Source organism: Merops nubicus, unplaced genomic scaffold, assembly GCF_000691845.1.
Source record: "Merops nubicus isolate BGI_N331 unplaced genomic scaffold, ASM69184v1 Scaffold14711, whole genome shotgun sequence".
NCBI lineage: Eukaryota > Metazoa > Chordata > Aves > Coraciiformes > Meropidae > Merops > Merops nubicus.
Window position 1 is genome coordinate 9,185 of NW_008586345.1, and position 24,480 is coordinate 33,664.

Sequence of the window (24,480 nt, forward strand, 5' to 3'; positions counted from 1 at the left end):
CGTGCATGTCCTACATTTGGGTCCTGTTCCATCACCATTTCCACATGATGCAGACAGGTAACTCCTCCGTGGTACCTTGAAAACACAGCTCTGAACTGCTTACCTGAAACCCTGGAAATACTGCTGTACATTCTTTACATGGTTGGGTTGGTTGGTTTGTTTTGTTGCTGTTGTTTTTACAGGATTAGCTAAATGCCAAAAGGTAATAAATGTCTTGTAAAATCATCTTATGGCACACTGGAAGAGCACCTCTGTATGAGGATTGCATGGCAGGAATCACAGACCCGAACAGGCTTTGGTGAAGATGGCAGAGGCAGTTCATTGTCAGAACAGGCATTACAGAAGATCTCACCACAGTTCCTACAATGATGCTAAATAATGGGGAGGAGATTAAAAACTAAATTTTACAATGGAAATATACTTGGTAAATTGGATAACAATAAAAAATATGCACAGAGAAATCCAAAATATCATTCCTTCCACTTCTTTGGTCTGAGCCTGGAATCGGTTTCAAAAGGTAATTCATCTAAATCCTGATCTATGATGCAATCCTAGGCAGACTACAGTCTTTTAAAATACATATTTAAAAATACATATATCTTTTTAAATACATATTTGAAAAAAAAATTTGCTTTGCAGATTTCATTCAATCTCTGGATTAAGAACATACTCTGCTATATAAAAACACAATATAAGAACTGATGTTCAAGACAGTGGATGATTTTGTCAGGTTGCTAATTGAGATTTAACATAAAAAGGCAATATAAAAATTCCTGCACACAGTAACAAAGCATTGAAATTAACATCACGCTTTAAAGCAACAATGAACTCATAATTTTCAGTCTATTGTATAAAAAATGTCATGAAAAGACTTCCACACCTATCAAATTGTAACAGTGTCGGAGCTGACAAGCGTTTGAGATGATGATTCCACAAAGCAGGTTGAATAATTTTAAAGTATGTTCCTTTGTGGCACTTCACTAAAAGGCAATGTTTCTTTTGAAACTGGGGCCCAGCTGCATTGTACATATCAAAGAACTTGAAAGACATCTCAAAAATAACAATGCGTTCATCTGAGCACTGACATTTCACGCTGCACTTCTAAGATAATGCATGTTTCTTCTTACAATACACTTAAGTTGGAAGAAATTTTGTTAAAGTTTTACCTTCCTTTTGGAAAGAGAAAATTCCTTTTCACATAACTTGCAATGTGTAGCCTCTTTGTCCTTCAACCAAACTTGGCCCTGGAGAGAAAAAAATATTATAACTGTATGTTTCTGGTAAGTTAAACTTTGGGTGCCAGGGGACAAGACAAATCAATAGCAGTACATTTACTGCTTGAATTGCTTAATGCCCCAAGACCAATATAATGTCACAAAGACACTCTGAAGCAGTGCAAGGCTGCTCCAAGACGCTGCAAAACCTCACAAGACAAGACAGAGCAGGTAAGAGGTGCAATGAGAACGTGCTCGAGGTAGTAAAGCTGGTCAATGGCTGAGCTGGGAAAAGCAGAAAAGCACCCAAGCCTTGTAGCTGCCCAGCACATAAGAACAGTCCCCAAGACACAGGGAAGCAAAAAAAAAAAGCCAAAACAGGAGAGTTTAGAAAAAATTCTACATTTCCTTCTGTCTAATGCAACTGATAAAATCAGGAATTTGCCAAATAAGAAAAACAGGAGTGTGTAGACAAAATCTCTGCTCTCCAGCGCTCTCTGCATTTCTTTAAGAGTTCCAAACCCCTGGACATTACAGATCCTATTTTATCAGTTTTGGTGCTACAAGGTCACTTATTTCCTAAGGTCATAAAAAATTTACTGATCACCAAGAGGCAGTCCATAACTGAAACTCAGCTGGCTACATACTCTGTCCCAGACACACTTTGTAAGACACAGAAGGGTATACCATTGTAAGAGAAGTGTCAAAACGCATAGCCCTACATCAAACAAGAAAAATCAAAAGCCAGCAAGTATCTTTTTCCCTGTGAGGTTACAGGAGTCCAGGGTTCTCTCCCACTGAAGAAAATCATACAATGAGTCTCTTCTGAATAGTTGCTGTTGGGGGGAAGTCTTCTCATGTTTACAAAATGTCTCAAAGGGAACGGTAAAAAACGATTTTTCTTTCCTCTATATCCTACTAACCTTCAATGCTTTGTTAGCTTCTTTTATATCTTCTATTTTCAGCTTCGACCTGAAGAATAAGATAATGCTATTTCAAACGTCTATGTTGTCAGTTACAGTATAACAACTTTAAAAGCTGTAGCTACTTTAAAAATTATAAGAAAGATAACACTGAACTTTGAGCAGTATTTTATGTCACAGCAGCATCCAGGAGGTATCACTCCCTGCTGTACTAAACACTATACAAAGACAAGCTCTCTCCAAAGGGCTCAGAATCCTCTGCACAGCTGCAAATCTTCCTGAGGTTAGGTGGATGAGAGCAATTTGTACCAGCATAGGTCTGCACAAATACCTAAAGCTAGCACACGGCACTGGTACAAATCCAGAATTGGAACTTCTGGGCTTGTACAAGACTACAGGATGTCATTATGGAGAAACCAGCCTCCCCACAGCCATCCAGTGCCAACTTGTTCAAAACTGAGTCACAGTGTATATACTAAGTTATTCTATAGGGCACAAAGTCCACACTAGTCATGGCAAAACTACATACTACAAGAGATCATTCAATGAAACTTTAACAACACGTAACAATAATGAGAACTGTGCTTGGAGCTTACTATCATCTGAGGGGGTTTTGATAAGGTAAACCCTTACATCTGCTACAGACTCAGCAACAATGGCCTCTAAGTGTCATACAGAGAATCTTCATCTCCTCCAAGACAGGAATCCACAAACATGCACCCTCACCAAAAGGTAAGCACTGTCGTGCTGGAGCCAGAGCTTTTATCTTCTACTTAGGTTCTTCTTTGGGAACACCACCACATGCAAAAGCTAGCCAACCATTTCCAATGCAGAACAACAACTGATGCCTCAAGGCCCTTTCAGACCAGGATTTTCTGTTCAGAGCACTGTAACTACCCATGAGTTCACAGCCAGCTCACCAGCCAAAAATATAAAGAAACACACCTTGCCTAACTAGACATATTTCTTTTTGATAACTGGCTAGGTAATACCGTCATATACACTCTAATTCAGATGACCATCATCCTACTATTTTTCTTAAATTCAAATTTATAAGACAAAAATTATTATCATAATGAATAAGGAGATTACTCGCTCAGCTTGGATGCCAGTTCTTCTAGAGCAGCTTCTTGGTCTTGACATATCCTTTTCAGTTGCTTGTTCTTTTCCTGAAGTTTAAGGAAGTCCTTGAGAAAAAAACAAACAAACAAACAAAGAACTCCAATTATTCTCAAAATTGTATTTGCCTACTGCCCAGAAAACCACTAAAGCTGATCTTCCTGAGAAAGCCAAGTGAATGAATGGGTGATCCATCACACTATTAAGTCTCCCAAATCCAAGTTGAACAGCAACAACTCAGGATTAAACTCTCTTAGACACCAAGATATGAAGGATTTTGGTTTCTGCAGTCTGCTCCAGGAAGAAAATTAAAACACTTGATTGCACAGATCAGCATCACTATACTGGCACGTACACCAAGTAGGAGAGAAGCTGAAGCGCTTTCTGGCCTCAGATGAGAAGACAGAGTCTTCAACAGAACTGAGAAAGGAAAATGAGGATTTCATTTTTCCTTACTCAAAGCACTTAGTTCTGATCTGAGGCCTAAATGGTGAGTAAAACACCATTTTTTTTTCTTAATCTATTCGTAAGAATATACTAATCTGATCTTCCTTATACCCTTACAGAAATTCTTAAAAATACCATGTCTAAGTCCACAATTAACTTTCCAGTCAACTTCTGAATTACTAGTTGAATTTTACTGCAGAATTTACTTTTTTAAGGTTAATTATTTCTTGGGTCTCTATTCTCAGATGAGATACAGTTTCCTTTTCCTTTTGAAGATCATCCTCTAAGGTTTGCCGCCACTCTTTTTCTATCTTCAAATCTGTTTCCAGCTGAAGCCTAGAATATGCAAAACAAACAAACAAAAAAAAATCACTGTGCACAAGAGTATAATTTAAAAAAAAACCAGTGAGTTTATTTCTGGGTGCAATGTATTATTATTGTAATAACTTATGAACTTACATGTTTTCTAAAACAGAAACGATGTATCAATATCTGTGTATTTTAGTCATCAGTGTAATAAATAAACCAAAACACTGTCACTTAGAAAGTGCTTTTAAAAAGAAGTGTTCTTAAAGGACCAAGAATATGGCATAATTTTGAAGAGCTGACCTTTGTAATAACTGATCAAGGGAAGATTAACCATGAAATTCCAAAGTATCTTTAAGATGTGCATAAGGCAAAGCCCCCTTACCCTTACATAGTTTGTTCCTAAATTCAGCCGACCAACCACAGCGCTACTGGTGGTGCCCACAATGACTGCATATATCTCTGGTGTTCTTAAAAGTTACTTAACATTATAGCCTTAGATGTGAATCTCCTATTTTAGACTAAGCATTACAGCATTTTGAACAGAACTGAAAATAAAGGAAGAAGGTATTTAAATTACTATAGTTATGGAGCTTTCTGCATAGCTGGGGTTCAACATAAAGAGGGGTCAAAGTTCTTTTAGTTTAACTAGAGTCCAGTGTAAAGGAATTAGGGCTGCTCTGCTAGTGAAATTCCACCTAGTGTGGGCCTTTCATCAGCTTCACAGAAGAGTTGGTATTTAAAATGTCACAGAGAAACCAAAGGAGGGAAGCACACTGCTCAACCTTCTAGATCTAAATTGTGCCAACACAATAAAAGAGGAAAAATCTGAAAGTAGTCATGCATGGGTTTTTTGACGGAAAACCTGTAACCCCAGCAATTTTCCTGTTTTAAAACCAAAACCATTTTTAAGGAAAGACTTACATTTTGGGACACTACCTCAGCATCTGGCTGGAAAAGATCAGAAGTAAACATGACCTTGAGGTTTCAGAATTGCAGAATTCTAAGGCTGGGGTCTGAACTGTTCTTTTGCCAAAATCTGCAAAGATGACTGTGGTAGTGAACATTTGTCATGACAGTTAGACAAGTTTATTAGCACTCAGTTGTAAGGGAGGTAGGGCAGGCCAACTAGATTGGAAATCACAGATTTTTTAAGCTCAAATCCTTGCTGTGCCACAGATTTGTACTGTCGTAAATAATTTACTTGTTATCTTTCCAAATAGGGAAAACATCTGCCCTTACAGGGAGCTTTCTACACTACATATTTAGTTAAATCAGTACTGAAGGGTTTACCAGGAGAAAGACTAGTGGGATGGCTTTTATATTACTTTTTAATATTTAGGATTCCAGTGGATTTTTTTTTCCTGAACAGTGGATAAGGTAAACCACTTCTACCTTATTCATAAGCCTGATCAGTTAAACTATTCTTAAGCCATTTCTATTTTACTTGTGTGTTTTGTTAAAAGTGTTTATTACCACTACTACTACACTATGTATTTTCCCCTCCTTGTGATAATTTCCTCATGAATTAGGCTGGCACTTCTAGACAAACACCAACACTGTTCTTCCCCCTCCTTTCAAGCTGCATGCCATTTTAGAGGCACCCAAAGGTAGCCTGACTTTCTTAGAATGGCATCTTCTCTTCCACCTTGCCAGTACATAACACGAAGATCTGCAGTATCTACATTCTGCTCAAAACCATTTCTCAACAACCAGTCTATGTAAAGACACAGAGCATATTGCAATGTATAATGTTTACTACTGTGTATTTTTCCAAACAGGAAAGATATACTTACAGCTGTTTCTCCTTCTGGGAGAATTCCTTCTGCAGACTTTCAGATTTATTCATATATTCCTGTTTAAGTTTCTCATCCTCGGCCTCAGCTTCCGTTTGAGCCTTCTCTGCTTGCTGCAATCTGGTGTAATTCAAATCAACTTTGGGTAAAACTGAAGCTAGAACTAGGGTGTAGAGGGTGAAGAAGACAAATAAAAGAAAAATGGGGAAATAGAAACATTTCTAAATAAAAATAAAGTTTGGGGGAAACTCACAAACTCAAACGAGAAATCCATACAATGCCTAGAGAACTAGCTCCTGTTTTTTCATACAGTAAGAGAGTAATCACTGTAAGTAATCACTTTTATTTTATGCTCATGAATAACAGATGCCAAAGCATGATGATACATATTTTAGAATTGAAGCATATACCTTAATGCTTTTTTTTTCCCTTTAGCTCATGTGTTATTTTTGGGAGCTTTTTTCCCCCAAAATAAATGCTATAAAAGTACTTAGCTTGTACTAATCACCCAGCATGTGTTGGGCAAAAGCAGCTCAAAACAATTCAGGCATAAGGCTGAGTACAGAGCACTGCAATCAGACAGCAAAAAAACGTAACTAGCCTAATACAACACGACACATCCTGACAGGTCCCACCACATTTAAAGAACTACTTCTACTACATCATATTATTAAATTAAATAATCTGTATTAAAAATAACGCATTCTTACACTGGTTAAAATAGCTCCATGCTATAGGCAAAATAAATAAAACTGATTAATCAAAAAACGAGGGATTTTTTTTTTAATTTATTCTTTCCTTTCTGATTTCCAGGGATTTGCTTCTGCTTCAGTTAGTAATCCCCTTGGAATCCATCAGTTCATTGTGGTTCCTCTCTGTTTGGTTACCTCTTCAGTCAAAAAAAAAAAAAAAGGTGGATGTAATGTAACAAAAGTAAAGGTACTAAAATGGAGCTTGTGCTATATTGTGGCTACACCTGTCCGGATAAAAAGGCAGAAGAGTAAAAGAGCCTGTAAAATGCCACTGAACGTCCCCACCTGCTGCATCATGTCTAGCGAAGCTGTTTCAAGGGCCTCCCAGGTAAGCGGTGGGAGATCTGTGAGACTCTCTCTGTGCTTGATTTCTCACTTCCCATTCTCATCACTAGCCAAATGCAGAGCAACTCACAACTCCTAGTGTCAGCTAAAAAGAAATTAAGTCAGCAACATGTCTACATTTGTGCTTCTACTGATGAAGCTGCACCAGCAGGAGTTTCCAAAAGCTGCCAGTAAACAAGTGAAAAAAGCCTGCCATTAAAGTCCCTTGTGAAGTGTGTGCTATCTCTTTCAGCTATACTAGTTGTTAAGAATGTTCCCAGTCACATTTGCAATGGCAGTGCACACAGGGCCAAAACACATCTGGAAAGGAGAACAGTGGGGAAAAAGCAGGGTCAATTCATGGGGCAGAAGCAGCTGAAGGTACACACGACAGTAACACCATGAGCAAGTTAAAACCCTCCCTAAGTCACAAATTCTGGGGCAATACCTGTTTGCATAGGTGAGGATGGGATGAGTAACGCTTACGTTTCTGCTACGGTCTACCTGTTCTAGTCACGGTTCCTGGCTTGGGTTTTCTTGGAGGATGGGAGATTTTTTAAACCATTTTTTCCAGAGCCAGCCCATGTTAAAGGCTTTTTCTGATTCCAAGCCAAGGTATATGGTCATACATAATCATGGAGTAGAAATCCTTTCCATATGATTGTGTCCTGCCCTCAGTTCTGCAGGCACATCCCCTTCTTCTTGTTCTTTTCCCAGTCAACTTGCTCTCCACACTTCAGAGCAAACATTGAGAAGTGCACCAAGGGCAGTCAGCAGCTAAAACCCTTATTTCTGCAGTGCAGGTAAGCAGTAACATGAGTTGTAAAGACTGCCCAGTGATGGGTGGAGAGAAAGAAAAGAGGCTGGGCAAATCTACATGTGATGATTACAGCGCAGACATAGCTACCAACAGACCTAAGATCCTTAGCTGACAAACAAGTTAGACAAGTACAGGATCTGGGCCCTAAATGTAAGACCTACTTATTACTACATCTTCCACATCAGCTATCATGATGCAGCTGTTCCAGGCAGGAACTACAGCTACAAAATTTACTAGCACACACACTGTCCTTCCCATCCAGAGCCCCATCCAAGTCCAGGCTCCAAACACATTTTCAGTCTTCAAATATTTTACCCCACGTCACATCAGCAAAATACAATTGTGCTTTAGCTGTTTTATCTCCCCCATCCTGTAACTCTTCCACTCTATATACTGAACATGTATGCTAACCCTCTTTTTATCCTGTTTTTAAAGGGTACTGCCTTTTTAAGAATATGTTGTTCTGATATAGCACTCAACTCCCCTTCCCCCAAACTCCTGTCAGCCTGTGTAAGAAAACAGTGCTAGTTACAACCAAAAAACCCAACAGAAAGCACGCTTTTGGGATAAATACAGCCTAAAAGTGAAAGAAATAAGCAGGGGAGAAGGGAAATAATAGTCAGAAGGGCTACTTCAAAAATCTATCAGTACCATAAAGAATAGGAAAAATCACTAATTGGAAACAAAATTAATAAAAATGTACAATCGAAGTAAAATTGCTAACAAACTTTGCTTGACAATTAAGAAGTGATTAAATAGCATTAGAAAACTAGCTTACATTTACTTAGTAATAGTGCAGTAGTTTTTGTTTTTGTTTTTTTTAAGAGGGGTAAAGTGAGATCGGAGATGATGTTCTTTCAGAAAATGAAATAGAACCCAGCTACGATCCAGTTACAGTGCAGGATTTCTAATACCACTTTATATTTAAACTTCTAATTGGAAAACTCTGCAGTTGTATTTTATCAGTAATTATTTAAACACAACAGATCTGGAGGAGCTTTCAGAATGATATATCTTTGACAAGTTTATACTGGTGCTGAGCTTCATTGCTGGCACATTTGACGAAAGACATTGCAATAGTCCTAGTTTGAGTTAACAGATCTTTGTCACTTCATGAATGCAGTGGACAAAAATCAAAGACAGATGAAGGCAGCAAAATAGTAAAAACAAAAATTGGGATAAAGGATAAAAAGAAAAAGAAAAAAGAGGGAAAAAGGATGTCAATAAAAGAATATTCATGTCACTAAATTTTTAATACATAACCATGTTTTTCATAACCAGATTTAAATGAAAAAAAAAGACATGTCAAACACCAACATGACAGGGCTTATGAATATGTCATATTTTACAGTAAAAAAAGATCAGTGTTGCATATAGGCCACTAAATAAAAAAGTATGAATCACATTTTAATACTGTGTAATACATGCAGTCTAACCATAATGTCAATTTATAGACTGGAATTTTAGTCTTTCACTTTTCAACCTTTCAATAGAAAAAGTCATCAAGTCATTGAAAATAATGGCAATAGAAAATAATCTTAAGAGCTTCAGCAAATCAGTGATCCATGAAGGCATTAAATGTTTATATTAAGCACATGCTTAAGTATAAGCAAGATTAATGCTTTAGTTTCTATTGCATTTCATTAAGATGGGGGGGTGGAAAAAAGATAATAATGAATCAGAAGGTTGAAATAGCTCAAAGAACTTTTGGTATTGGCACAAAAACCTAGGACCGGAAAACAGATGGTGGAGGAAGAAAACTGAAAGATTAAGTTTGTATTTAAGTAAGACTATTTGTTTAAAAGGAAAAAAAATAATTTAAACACTAGTTAAAAGTTCTTCTTAAATTTTCTAGTTGAAAGTTACATTTTGGTGGCAACCGTGTAGGAATGCAGTAAAATGTAAAGGCATGGAGACATGAATAAAGAAAAACAAAGATGGGCCTGTACCTTTGTTCTAGTTGTTTCATAGTTGCATTAATTTGATTTGTCTTATCCTCTAATCGACCAATTATTTCATTCTTTTCTTTCATAGCATCTTCAGAAACCTGTGTTACAAAAAAGATTAAAACTGAAGAAGGTTTAACTGTTACCTCATGGGGTGTTTTTCATCAGTATCTAAAGGGAAAAATGTTAAAATGGCTTCAGGTTTTGACACGTTTTGAACATTCCCATCTAAAAAATAGAGTTGAAAGCACTTAAAATGTTATGCCTAGCAAATTTATAGTTTGGTAATCTAGAAGTGTAGATGCTATTTAATAAGTACACATTCCTCATTTTGGTTTCCATCCTTACTTCATCATTTTGATCATCACTTAAATTCACTGATCATTGTTTGAAGCATCCCATTAGAACCTTACCAATAAAGATCTAAGATGTTTAGTCCTGGAAATCAATAAGGTTCTCCAACTCTTATCAAACTACCCTATGTGCCTAAAATAATTTTACAGGTTTTGCTAATGCATTTCACAATTTTGATTGCTTGCAGAGCTGTTAGATCTAAATCAAAGCTAGAATATTATCCTCACTACAAAAGTCAATACTATCAACCAGTTATTATTCCTAAATAGCAGAGACTGGCTATGATTAAACTGTTTTACTCTGCCCAGGACCGGTCTGAATTGCTACCCACAGTCCCTGGAAGCACAGCTTTAGAAGAAAAGCAAAACCCTACAAATCCTAGCCTATGAAAAACATTCTCTTCTTATTTTTCATTCTAGCTCTATTTATATTTCTCTTCCTCTGGTCCAGCTTCCTCACATTCACAGGTGGAAAAGCAGCATCCATTGTCCAGCATCTTAATTATCTCTCTGCAGCTTCCCAATATTTTTCCCCTCATTCTGTTACAGACTTGACTGCTTTCTTGTGCTTGTTTGGATAATTTACTCCACAAATCAAATTTATGCTCTGCATAAATAATTTATTACCAAATTCCGCTGGTGTTTGGTCATTGGTTAATTGCATGTTGGGTCTCCAAGATCCCTATTCTGCCAAAGCAGCACTGCATTGTTACACATTTTCTTAATTCGTTAACAGATTAAAAATCTCAACACTATAACCCTTCAAATAGCTTTCTCCATTTAACACAACATTGATTTTGAAATGCCTTTCCTTACTTTGAAAGTTCAGATCTCATCTTTTAACTCCTCACTATGCGCTTACATTTTCTTGGGCTTTTATACAATGCAGGCCAAAAAGTACCATTATCACTAGCAGAGACTATTAATTACTCTGTTTCACATTGGATGTTATTGGGCCATGGTCTTACACTCATGCTCTTATCTTCTACAAACCCACTAACATTAAGTGACTGCCTTAAGAACTTTTTTTGTGTGAAATTATGCTTCCACCAGTAAATCTTCCAAAACAACAAGCTACTTAGCAAAAAGAAACCAGAAAGGAAACAGTATTTACCTAAACAACAGTCATGCATTTCAAGCATGACTTCTCTCACTTCATTCCAAGCCACTTAATAGGTTTAACAACAGACTGCTCCTTTACCTGCAGCTTTTGGTACATTTCCATGTTAATTGCCTTAACTTCGTCAAGCTGCTGTCGAAGGCCTATGAGGGTATCCTGCTTCTCATGGATGTCCTTCTCCAGCAACTTCATGGCAAGTTCTATCTCATGTTTCATGCTAACTTGAACCACTAGCTCATTCTCCATATCCTATAAAACACAAACACAACACAGAATATTTAGTTATGCAAAATTTTACCTCTGTTTTGATTAAGAAAAGAGCTAACTGTAGCAGAGCTGCAGCACCACCTATTTCTCCCTTTGAGAAACTGTGCCCCTCTAACTTTGCAAATTACTCACTACCTAAACATTATGCTCTCATGTACCTAGTGACAGATGTTGGTTTTTTTTTTTAACTTTGGGAGAAGACAACACACATTATAAGAAATTACCCTGCCAGTGTTGTACAGAGTAGCCTGAGTATTAATTACAAAAATAGAACTAAAGGGTTTCTATTTTCACAAGATTTAGCATACAGACAGAGCATACAGTACTGATAACTTACCAGCAATTTCTCAGAGAAAATGTATTTTCTTTACCATGCTTTAGCAACATTGTTAGAGAAATACTGATGCACTGACTGCTATGTTAAAAAAAACTTTTTATCACAAGTACTCAGAGAAAAGGCGACTGAAGTCAATTAAATGCACCTAAGCTCAAATAAAAAGCCTGAAATAAAGCATCTAAGCCCAGCAAAGGCAAACCCAGAAGTATTTCTATATTGACTCTTCTCGAGCATGATCTTTTCTAGAAGTACCATGTCACCCTAGGACAGAACACTCACTTGTCGAAGCTGTGATTCTTCCCGAAGCTGTCTGCGGGCTTCATTGTACATTTCATCTAAACCCTGCCTGGAGTGTTTGTATGTCTGAAGTTCTGCTTCAACATCCACTTTAGTTGCCTACAAAGATATAGAGAATCTGTATTTCTTCGTTGCAACTTTAGCAATTAATAGCTTAAATTTAACAGTTGTGGGGGAAAAAGAAACCACAACAAACAACAAAATACATTCTCCAAGCACAGCAGAAATATGGAAAGAGCTGTTTCTGCTATGTGGTCATCAGTTGTATAATAAGACTTGAGTAAATCAAGCAAAACGAACATCTGTTCTGCAGTACACTTCCTTTGTTAAGTCACTCTATTACACAATTGTTTCAGTATTGAGTATCAAATATCTGCTCAACCTGGGCTTTTACCAGTTCTCTTGTAAAACACATACAAGAAGTTACATAAGGAGCTACAAATCACAGCTTAAAAGAAAGTTCAGCAACTGCATACATTTTTCCTCCAAATGACATTCCATAGAATGAGACAGGTCAGAACAGACAGTTTGTCAACTAAAATACATATTCTTTTGACAGGCTTTTCAGATAATATTGCCTTAAGTGCTCTTAGATATAGCTTACAGTCTGAAGAAAAAAAAGAATGTAATAAAAAGAAAAATAATCCCAGGAAAAATGCTACAAAATTTGCATATGATTATAAAACAATCTGCTGTCCTATAATTTCAATATGTTTATGCTATTATAAAGCTTCCCAGTTTCAACAGGTCCTTTCCCTAATAAAATTTGGTTTAGACTTGGCCCAGCTACTGCTTTCTTCAAGTTGTGACGTAAGAATATTTGAACAAGGAACCATGTCAACATAGTAATGTGGTAAAACTAACATACCTCTAGATGATGCTGTGTTTTCATTAAAATAAGAGTATTTTCACTCCTTAATTGATGGTTTTCTTCCTGAAGTTTAATTATATTGTTTTTTGCTATCGCTAACTGAAAAGAAAAATAAAGGAAAAGTAGTGTGACCAATTTTCTGAGTAGAAATAAAAAACACGAATGCAAGATCAAGACAGTCTCTGCTCTATCCTTGCAGTCTACCAAACACAAGTTTGATTACCTTTAAAGAAAACATAAAGCTCTGCTTTTAATAATGAGTTGCTTTCATTACACAACATCATGCATATTCAAAATACTTCATTATTTATGTCTGGTAAAGAATGTGCTTTTCTTTCATTGCTTCATTATGACTTAAAGACTCTCAATTCCATTTCCTCATCCTATATTTTTTTCTTTCCATTTGGATTCAACTATATCCAGTTTTGTTCTTTTTTGGACATCTTAATATATCACATGGGACAACTTACATAAGAAAACCTCTTCCAGATAAAACAAAAAAACATATTCACAAAAGAGAAAACATTATAACTAGGCCCTACAAAATGTACCCTAATGTCAGAATTATAACCCAGCTGATCAAAATAGCTGAACAGTTGAGCTGAAGGTTTGTAGAGGAACCAGAATACTCTTTAGAATTAACACTCAGAAACAAATGTTTTCCCTCTCTTTGGATACTTTCATACCCAGAGTGAGCTTTAGACATTTCCATTTACCACTTCATTAACTATTTCTCTAACAGCTCAGATTAAAAAAAAAAAAACAACTGTGCACTCTCTTCAAAAGCTAAAAATACTGGAATCTAGTCAAGCATCAAAGATAACCAGAAATATAGGTTATAAATACGAAGCCAGAGCTAGACAAGTATAAAACTGTATATAAGCATATGGTAAGGAAGCAGCAACCCTTTGGCTACAGCTGAGAATGGTAACAGAAATTGCTTGGAGAACTATTTTCTGTCTCTTTGTAGCAACTGGTGTCATCCATTATGGACTAGTCATCTGCACAAAATCAGACTGACAGCCTGCATTAAGAAAGGCCTCATGTCTGATTTTGTCCCAAGTGGGAACTTGCCTTTTTCTACAGAACTAATTTACTGATGCTGCAGGCTACCTAGGCAAGTCAAATCCCTGCAGCTACTACACCTTTTCTTAGAGCCATAATAAAGGTATATGAATATATATGATACAGAACTTAGATTAAAATAACGTAAGTATATTTAGAAAAGTGTTTGAGAATAAATAATATCTATTATACATTACTAGAAGAAAATAGTACCTCTTCTATCAGTTTAGTGTTTGATTTCTCTAGTGAATCAACTCTTGCATGTAGACTGCTAACTGTGCTACTGAAGGAGAGAAAGAAAAAACATTACTCAAAATTACATCAAAACTCATTCAATCAAGCTCTTCCTCCAAAAGCCATTCCTTTTATAAAATTACTTGCTTCTCCACATTTTTTGAGATTTATTTGCAGGCTACCTCTTCCTTTATGCTTCTAGACTTCATTTCTGAAGTCTCATCAGAATTTTATTTCCTTTTATTAGTCCATGTTTCTTTTATCATATCAAACTACACCCAGGCCTTCTCCATTACCTGATTGCTTATTTCTGCTTTAAGCACATTTTTTTAGGCTGCACTTCACACACAGGAAAAAGTAAACCCTATTCTATAATTCTCTACTTTTCCACCTGTTTCTACTGTAGTGTCCTCAGAAGTCACCAGTTCATTAAGAATAGCAAGGCAGAGGAGATTAATATATTTTAGCATGTGTGGGAAGGAACAGCGGACCCTCAAAGAAATAGGAGAGCTGATGAACCACTGGTTTGCAAGTAATTCCATGCATAAACCAGTTTCCAAGTTGTTTCCTCCTTAATTTACTTTCATTTTGCTCATATTTGACACACTTAAGTTAGCCTGTCCTGTTGAAGGTTTCTGCTCAGTGACTGCAGAATTTCAAACCAGAATATCTTTATCCCAACACAAATGATCAAGATGATCACCAGTAAAATTTTAAAAATCTGATTACATTTCAAAAAGGTATCAAGAAGATCAGCTATACAACAGATTCTACAGATATTCTTTGTGGGTTTGTGGCTTGTTTGGTTTTGGATTTTTTTTGCTTTTTAGATCATCGCACTGTTTAATTTTGTACACTGCTCCTTAGAGAATTATGAGCACTGTTCCAGTTGTACAGTAGCAAACAGAGTGGTGGACTAGGTTTGCTCCATCCAGCCAAGCAAGGGGGAAAGGCTGCTTGCCTGAAAACTCTTTCCACAGGAGCCACAACTTGCAACAGCAAGCAATGAACTTACTCAGTTTTTGGTCCTAGGCATTAAAGCTACAGACTAAAATATTATGAAAGGCAAATAAATAAAAACATGCAGATTCACCCAGAACACTCAATAACACTCTTTGAAAACTATTAAATAGAATACAGTTAAAATCCAGATCAAGCTTTTTATTCCTGTGAAGTTCTGAACTGTAAGGACTTTGATCAGTTTTGGCCTGCTGTTCTTTGTTTCTTTGAAGAATAAAGGTTCTGACTGTCAAAAAACAAAAGCATAAAAACTAAGACTTCCTGAGTCTCTCCAGTAGTTTATCCTTCCCAACTTCACTACATCCTCAGTCTAAACATGAAGAACTCACACCCCTTTCTCTGAAGTTCTCTTACAAAGCTGTAGTACAAGAGGAAATAGAAGTGTTTCACCTCTAAGTCCAGACTGACATTCATACTTCAAAAGTAATACTTACTTCAGTTGCCTGTTCAGTTCTTCAACGTAATTCTTTTGGTCCAAAATTGCAGCAATCTGTACATTTCTGAAGCAAACACAGAATAAAATCAGGTTTAACAAAATGACGTAGTGAACTATGTACTAAAAATATACCTATCATATGCAAATGTCCACCTTAATCATGCTTTTTAAAAAGAAATGAAGTAACTTTGTCTAAAAATCATGAAGTCAGCAACTTACATGTTGTGACATCAGTGAGAAACTAAAAAAAGCCAAGGCTTTAACTACAAATTATTTCTCTACATGAAACATAGAAGATGAATGTCCTTTTTCTTTGAGGCTGTACATTTACTCTGCTGTAACTCTGGTGACTAAATCCCAGGGTGAGGGCTTAAAGGTTAGGAGAATCCCTTTCATTGCCTCCTTGCAACCCTCCCACACTGCCCATCAGGTAAAGGAAGCAGGTGATGTCACTGAGGTTTGCTTCAGAATGCAAATATTCTTCCAGTTAACCAGTAATACAGAACAATGTCACGTGCCATTTTTTAACAGTGAGATAAGAAGACCCCATCTTTAGGGAAGCTGACTTATGTCTACAAAGATCAGGGCACCAGTCAAGAAATTATTTGTTAACATGCAAAACCTGAGGTATGTGATGAGGACGTACCTTTCCTTACCCCCAATGTCATCATCACTCTTTAAATACATAGAGAAATCGATCACCCCGACCTAAGGAGAAAGCACATGGACAGTTTCACAGCTCACAAACAACTGCTGCTGATATTCATGGTCTTGCATCTACAGGACTACTAAAACCTCACTTACATCAGCACCTTAAAGATCGATCCAGTTTCAGCTAGAAGCTCAAAAAAATTAACTGTAACATTTTAAACAAAATTCTGTGTTTTTTTTTTTTCTTTTTTTGTTTTAAATGTAGTCTCACATATTTGTTAAGAATGATGTTACCTTTGTACCAAATCCCAAAGTAAAGATGACTTCTTAGCTCTGACAGGGCTTGGCCAAGAAATTAAAGGAAGACTTTCATTTGGGCATTTATCAGATACCACTCAACCCTATCACTCACTGAGCTAACCTGTGATAATTTCTGTGTAGTGTTTCACATGATTTCCTTTTGCAGCACATCTCCCAAAAAGATGTTTCCCCCATACTCAGTTTTTCAGTATTCCTTGCAAAATAATACTACCTCTCCACACCTGTTGATTCCCAGATGTGCCAATTCAACTGCAGTCTTTTTTTTTTTAAATTTTGAAAAATATGCACCTAATTTATTTTCTACTCAACTGTAATCTAATCATATATCCTATAAATAACATCACCATGAGTTCTGCTTCCAACTCTATTTACAAACATCTAACAAAAGTATTTCACTATGCTTGCTTTACCAAAACCCCTCCTTTTTGGTCCCTGGCACCCTCTTCACAGAAGTATTTCAACTTCTCTGACCTAATGCTTCCTTCTTAAGCTCCTTTTAGTTTTTGAATACAAGTAACTTGCTGAGTTTAACATTTCCTTGGTTTATACAATGCTCTCCCGTCAGTTTCCTGCAATGACCTTTTGTTCTTCCCATATCTTTTTTAAAAATATCCTCCTCCAAAAGCTTTTTGCCTACTAAAGCAAAATAGTATCTCTTAAAAAAAAGTAAACTGTTACCTCTGCAAAAGTTACTTTGTTTTAACTCTCTATGTGAGCACACACAGGTTTCACCACTGAAAAGTACTCTTCTAACATGCCAAAATGATGCTCCAGGATATGACTTCCACCATCCTTCAGAAGTTTTTCTTTCTGTCCACTATAACTTGCTGCTTCTGGCTTCTCTGGGAAGATGCTTTATTTATACTACTCTTCACAAACAGAATTACTCTAAAATCTCATCTGGACAGCCACTACTACCTTCTCAAATCAAGTTTTATTTCCTCTCATACAGCAGCCACCAAGTAACCTAGATAACAAAGGTCTAGCTAGTAATAGATTTTGTGATTTATAGTACACACATATAATTCTCAATAGTAAAGAAGAGTGCACTGGTGTTACAGGCTTTTCAATGTTGCTTATTCTGGTAGGCAAGTTCAGTGCCTAAAACATTAGACTGTGACTAGAATGAACAACCAGAGACAAGTTAACCCTATGATTCAAAAGCACACATACCAAACTAGCTGTAAGTTTTCTTTGCCATGGAAATAGCTTTTTCATCAAATATATGCTGAAATACAGTAATAATCACTTTATTATGATTTTTTCCACAAAGAGGCTAGACAGCTAATCAGGACTGAACACAGCCTATGTTTATTTATAAATACTTGTGCCTCTGCATATAATAATAATTCATCAAGGTTTTATTGAAAAAGATCAGAGTTCAAAGAACTTTGCAAAGGAAGAATGCTTGTTGTTTTGCAGATTGAGAGCAATCACCCTCTTATAAGATCTTTTATCACACTATGTGAGGAAAGTTTTTATTTCAGGCCCTTGAAACACTCCTACTATGTTCCAGAACACCAAATGAACTAAACAGGATAAACTGATCATGGAACTAGACTTCTCCCACAAAGGCAAAGTTACACAATTAAGGTGGAAAGATCTCTGTATTGCTAATATTACATCCATTTGATGACGAAGCATAAAACTTCAGCCTTGCACTCTGACAATTATCACCATCTAAAGGTCTGACCCAAGTGATATTGAGGTTAATGCAATAGCCTCTCCTGATCCAGGAGCTGGATCACTCCCTAAGTCTCCGGTAAGATTTCTAACCAATCACAACTCCATAGTAACAAAATTCACTGTAACAAAAAAAAAAAATAATTCTTATGGATTGCATTTACATTACTTTACCTGTACTGACTTACTTGTGAATCTAGGTCTTCTCCTTTCACACACAGGTTAGCATCTATCACATTTAACCCAACTAATAGCCCAACAATAACTGCTCCTTCTTCCTCCATCATTAGTGCATGATACTCATAAAATTCACTGTTAAAGAAAAAAAAATGCATCTTATGGGTATATTCAGTACATTTACATCTGATAAATTATTAAGACACATCTAAATCTGAATTGTTTATCTTATTTTAACGTTAATCGAACATCCTTAAAGATGAACTGGGTCTGCCCATACTTTCACCTCATAAATATTTAAAAAACTGACAGCGCATGGTTTGTCTCAGAGGCTATTAAAAACAAAGATACTACCTTTGGCTCCAGAAATCTGAGCCGCAAGAGGCTGGAAAGCTGGGAAATTCATGAGGCAAAGCTTACTTTGTTTTCATAAAAAAGACACACCACCAAAATAGCTCTTCCCTATACACTTGGTACTAGCCACTGCTGAAGTGGATACTGCAACAGATACGTTTGGCCACACAGTCGAACAATTCTGATGTTGTTAAGAAACACTAGAGAACGCTGAAGAAGCATGGTAAAAAAATTACCTTGAGTGAAAAAAGGTCTGGACTTTAATGAACACAAGCTTGAAATTAAAGAAGCTAAGAAAGAGATCAAAAAGCTAAGAGAAGAGAAATAGAAAGGGATAAAATGCCAATAAGGTTTTTAAAAGAAAAACATTCCACTAAACAACTGAATACCAACATTTACTTCCTCCTCCTTCCATTTTTTAAATGAAGTTTCAGAGCCTATGAAATGTGCTTTCAATAGAAAAGTCCATAGCTGCTGAACACCTGACATACCAACACTATTTGGGCACACAAGAGAAGTCCTAAAAATATGCATAGGTTACAGAACTGTAGTTAAGATGACAAGGGATTTTTCCCTTTGTGCTTCAACTACCCCATGAAAAAGAAGCTATACTATAGCAGAGCCATGCCAGTTTTAGAACAGTGAAAGGAAAGCTCAAGGAAATAGTCCTCCATGCAACAGTAGCTCAGTAGGAAACCACGCATTCAGTAGGGGTGAATTCATCTCCTCCCCAGAGGTTTCCAGTCTATATTCTGCATGGTGGACAAATGCAAGAGGAGCCTTTTCTAATTACCCTCACCTATGAAAGAACAGCTAGGCGCCTTGCAGAAGGCCCACCCTCCCAGGCCAGGAGGAAACACCCCTTCACCCATCAACTGGCCCTCAATCCTGATGAGGCAGCAGTGTTTGCTCACTCTACCCCATGGACTGGAAGAAATCAGCCCAGAGGCCAGAAACTACACCCTGCTATACTAAGGATACACCGAAAAGTAGCAAATAGGAAATAATTTTTTTTTTCCAGGACACTAGACCTCTAAAAGTAAATTATAAACCAAATCTACATAATTGTTTACCTGAGAAGATCTCTCTGAATGATTAGACAGCGAAGATAGTCGGCCATTTTCTTTTGCATTAGTGCTAACCGTAACCAGGCCCGGGCACGGCCCAGCGGTGTTCTGAAAAGCAGGACATGAAGAAAAACAGTTCCAAATCAACAACATATCAATTAATTCACTCTCTTAAACATCTTCTCAGTCTATTGGTAGAGCAACTGGTACTGAAAAGGTATTTTAAACTATTAGTTGCGCAGTGCGGCCTAGGAAGCCATAATGTCTAGGTGCTGACTTCAAGCTTTGGGATGAGATGTGGAAAATTTTCATCAACTCAGCTGGGTTTGGGAGCAGACCCTGGAAAGAACAGGAAGAGAGAACGCACAAGAGTCTGACAGCAAAACTAACTATTTTGCTCAGAGGGTGAAAACATGCAACTTTCTACACACTGCTGTATTTGAACGTGCTTTGTTCTCACACAGTATATGGTTAGCAGCACGGAAAGAATTTATAAGAGTGATGCTTTTTTCCTATAGGTACCTTCTTCCTAACCCGACTGCCTGTAAAGGTAATCTTAAATGTCCTTTTCCTAGCTGAAGTAAAATGTATGCAACAGTTCAGACTCCTTTCTGCAACTTGTTTATAAGGTCTTCAGAGGAACTGTGAGAAAAGTAACCAAATGTCCATTAAAGCTCATCATACAAGCCTGCCTTCCCAATCCTCTTCTCTGGCTTTACACAACACATACTGAATTCTACCTACAACTCATACTTTTTTACAAATTCATTGGAATCTTAGAGAGACAACTCAAGATGAAAATGCACATAACGGGCAAACATTAATGTCTAACAAATTAAACCTGTATCTTTAGATCCTCCTGCTGTAATGCCTGCACACTTAGAAGTGGTAAGCACCTAAATGAAGAAAAAAAAAAGCAAAAAAGAAAAGCCCAAACCAACACAACAAACCACCCTGTGTCCTTCATCAGGACAGGAAGAATAACACACTTAGGCAAAGGGTATTACTTCATCTGGCCTGATACAAGAGTAGTTAATAATTTATATATGTGCTTTACGTAAGTTCTGAAGTGTTCATAAGGGTTATAATGTTATAATATTATAACTGCTCATGCAGTGCTGGACTGCAGACTGTGTCATACACAGCCTGTTCCTTTTTCCACCATTTTGTCCACCATTCAGAAAACTTTTCTCCCAGGAACATCATAAAAGAACATAAAAATACTACTTTATTAGCAGCTGGTTTTGTACAGAACACAAAAACCTAGCAAGATTCACCTGTGCTCTCCCCCAATACCATATCCTAGCTGTTCAAAGGACTGATTAACGACAACTGAAATCATGAGACACCTGCAGATTCTCAACCAGGTCCTTTATTTCCTCACTGTATTTGACCAATGCTACTTACTTAAGGCCAGGCAAATCTCTGACACTTGCTGCTATTTCCTCAGCTTCTGGATATAATTTCTCCACAAGTTCCAGAGGACCCCAGATGGTTTTATTGTAACTTAGAAAGGATTTTCTTACTAGGAAAAGAAAAATTAAATAACTGAATTAATTTAAGTTACCGTGGAAGCTTCCTTTAAAATAGCTGAAGTGATGAAAGGATTAACTTCTAATCCTAGATTTACATATAACCACACACCAATACCCAAAGCCATCTCAGAAATTACATTGCTATGAGCATAAAATTGCTGTGCTAGAGCAAAATAATATAAAAAGGATGACTAGTGAAAAGTATAAGATACATACATACATGCAGTTGTGGCAAACCCTGGACTGCTTACAAAAAATGGGATACAAAAGAAAGAGTTGGTAAAAGTGGAAATATATGCTGTGCAGTATTAATAACGACACAATTAACTAGAAGGTGACCATTTACATATTTTCTTCACTTCTTAGAGCATCAAAACATGCTTTGATTTTATCTTAATTCAAGAAAGAAAGGAAGAAAAATGGCATGTTTGGGACGAGAAATACACAGCCAGAGCAATCCTCACACCTTTAAGCCCATGCTTCAGGCAGTGCTCCATGACAACAAAGAACTGCTGCAAAGGTGGGTAGTCAGAATCCAAAGTGCGACCAAAGCTCAAAGCTGATTCAATAAGTCCTTTGATACTCAATTTGGCCATGTTCAGTAAATTTGCTCTTTCTACAGCTGTAGGGTCCTTTACGCTAATAAGGTAAAGAAAAAAAAAAAAGTTACAGTTCAAGTTTTAGAAGAGATGCAAAACAATAAAATGCTTCATAGCTGCCTTGTTCAAAGGAACACTTACCTTGATCTAGATAAACTCAGAGTAATAATTCAGTAAGTGCTATAAATCACCATTTTCTAGAAAAGCATCAATTCCAACCAATACCCTTACAGATCTTGCATTTTTTTAATAGGCAAATGAAAAAAAGAGACTGGAAATGTCAGTTTTCAGGTACTGTCTTGCCTCAGTCAGGCAAACAGCTGCAATTTAATGCAGGCATCAATGCTGCACTCAAAACCTCTACTGCATATTAGCAGTCAGTGCCCTTACCATCATATCAGAGCAGCACTCCTATTAATGCATCTATTTGGTGTATTATAATCTACCTATAGCAACAGACATCATATATATAATCATTTTCCAGTGTAGTCTTAATTTCACAGTGACAGAAACACATGCTGTCCTTCTTAGACTGCACATAGTCTCGGCCACTAAACCAGGAGCCACATCAGGAAAATATTACATGTTACATACTGAAATTTCACTTTCTCATAGAGCTACAAGGTTATTTTTTACACAGGAAAGCTTGAGAACTAAAGGTTTTCCTTTAATGTAAAAATATTTTTCATAAACTTCACAAAATACACGCTACAAAAATACATAAGGGGATTAAACCTAGTCAGTAAAAAACCCACAGCTTCTTAAAATAATCTGACAGAATGGACAAGGTTCCTCTTCTTAGAGCTCCTGCTACTGAAACCAGAGCATTCAAGAAGATTCTTAGTTTATTTAAATTTGTAATGAAGCAGTTCAAACATTCAGGCCACCCTCTATTTTGTGAAACTGATGCAGAGACAAAACAACCCTCTGTTTATTCAGCATGATCAAAGTAACTTGGAAAAAAGAGAAAAAGTTTATTTGCTGTTTTCTGCTATTTGCAATTAAATCTAACAAACGAAGTTAAAAAAAAATATGAAAGCTTCATTGTTTTTTAAGATATTGAGACAAAGATGTCAAAATATCTATACAGATTTGTGTCTGAGAAAAAACGTGTGCCTCTTCCTCTGCAAATTTGAGTACTGGTATGCAACCTTATCTCTTTGTACATCAGAAAGCATAAAGACCTGTGTACATTAAAACCAAAATCGTTAAAACAGATAAATACTTTCTCTGTTCGTCACCCAGTAATGAAATTACTTGCTTGACTTCTTGCAGACCACAGCTTTAAGTATTTAGGTATTAGATGATAAATTACTTCATAATCTTCTGTATTCCTAACTGCCTGTCAAATATCAAATTATTCTTGTACCATACAATATAACTTATATCAGTTTTCTAGGAAAAAAAAAATGACTGAGATGATATACCCAAGATAACCTCAAAAACTACTTTTGTAGTGTTGCAATGTATCAGTATGTCAACAGAAAACACTGCAAGATTTTAGAAGACACAAAAATTTATCCAGTTAGCAGTCATGGGTCACTAGTTTGTGCCTTGACTTCCTGCCCACCCAGCCGCCTGGACTGACCTGATCTTACCACAGGCGGCACAAGTACCCCTGTCTGGAACAGGAGGAGGCTCTCAACAACAGTAGTCGTTGTGTTGTTAAAGTTCATGTCAGACTTCCTGCTTTTTTATTAGGTTTGCTATTGGGAGTACTAAATAGTCATGTTAATGTAGGAGAAACCTTGTTCGACTGTGACGTCAGGTGAATAGCTCTCCCTCACTATGTATGCAGTCTATTTCCCCAAAGACATCTTACAAGTTCCTTTTTCAGGTGACCTCATTTTGACTTTTGGAGCTGATCCTTGCCACAGAGAGACTTCCAGTCCAGTGTCCTTTTAATCATTATCCCTCTTGCCTGGTCTTTCTGAAGCAGAAACGCAGTACAGGTCTGTTTTAAAGCATGGTCTACCTGCATATAGCTGTTTTTCTTCACCTGCTTCTTAAAAAAAATAATCACGATTCAGAAATTCACATGGTGTGCTTTCCAGTGACTGCTCTCATTGATCATACACGGTTAGACTGTACATATGTGGAGCAAAATGAGCTATGAAGAGCTCTGAAAGGCTCTTTGCACCCCAAAGCAGCAGCCCCCGAAGGGACTGTCTGCAGGTAGCACCGATGTCGCTAACCTGAACCAGTCTGACCAGCAAGGCTTGGCCCAGGAGACGATATTCCTCCCGCAGCCACGATGAACAGCCAAACCCTTCCTGCCAACAGCATTCGTGCAAAAACCCCTCCGGCGTGCAGTCACTACGGCTGCAGGGTAAATGAGGTCTCCCCGTCACCCTACGTGTGGCAGAAGACAAGCACCTCCTCCCACCAAAGCGCCTGCACCGGCACAGACCCCCCAGCACGCCCAGCTCGGTCCACGGGCGCCGGC

At 37.2% G+C, this 24,480-nt stretch overlaps 1 protein-coding gene across 1 annotated transcript; it reads right to left on the reverse strand.

Moving 5' to 3' along the window:
- Positions 1-227: 227 nt before the first annotated feature.
- RUFY2 (RUN and FYVE domain containing 2) lies at positions 228-22,068 on the reverse strand. The gene is made up of 17 exons (XM_008948625.1): positions 21,902-22,068; positions 21,308-21,425; positions 19,907-20,008; positions 18,491-18,614; positions 16,294-16,355; positions 15,646-15,711; positions 14,171-14,240; positions 12,890-12,991; positions 12,004-12,120; positions 11,202-11,369; positions 9,651-9,748; positions 5,806-5,925; positions 3,910-4,039; positions 3,230-3,324; positions 2,138-2,186; positions 1,167-1,244; positions 228-371 (listed from the first exon to the last, which is right to left on the reverse strand). The coding sequence occupies exons 1-17, from the start codon at positions 22,029-22,031 to the stop codon at positions 228-230; spliced, it is 1,773 nt and encodes a 590-aa protein (XP_008946873.1). The 5' UTR covers positions 22,032-22,068.
- Positions 22,069-24,480: the final 2,412 nt, after the last annotated feature.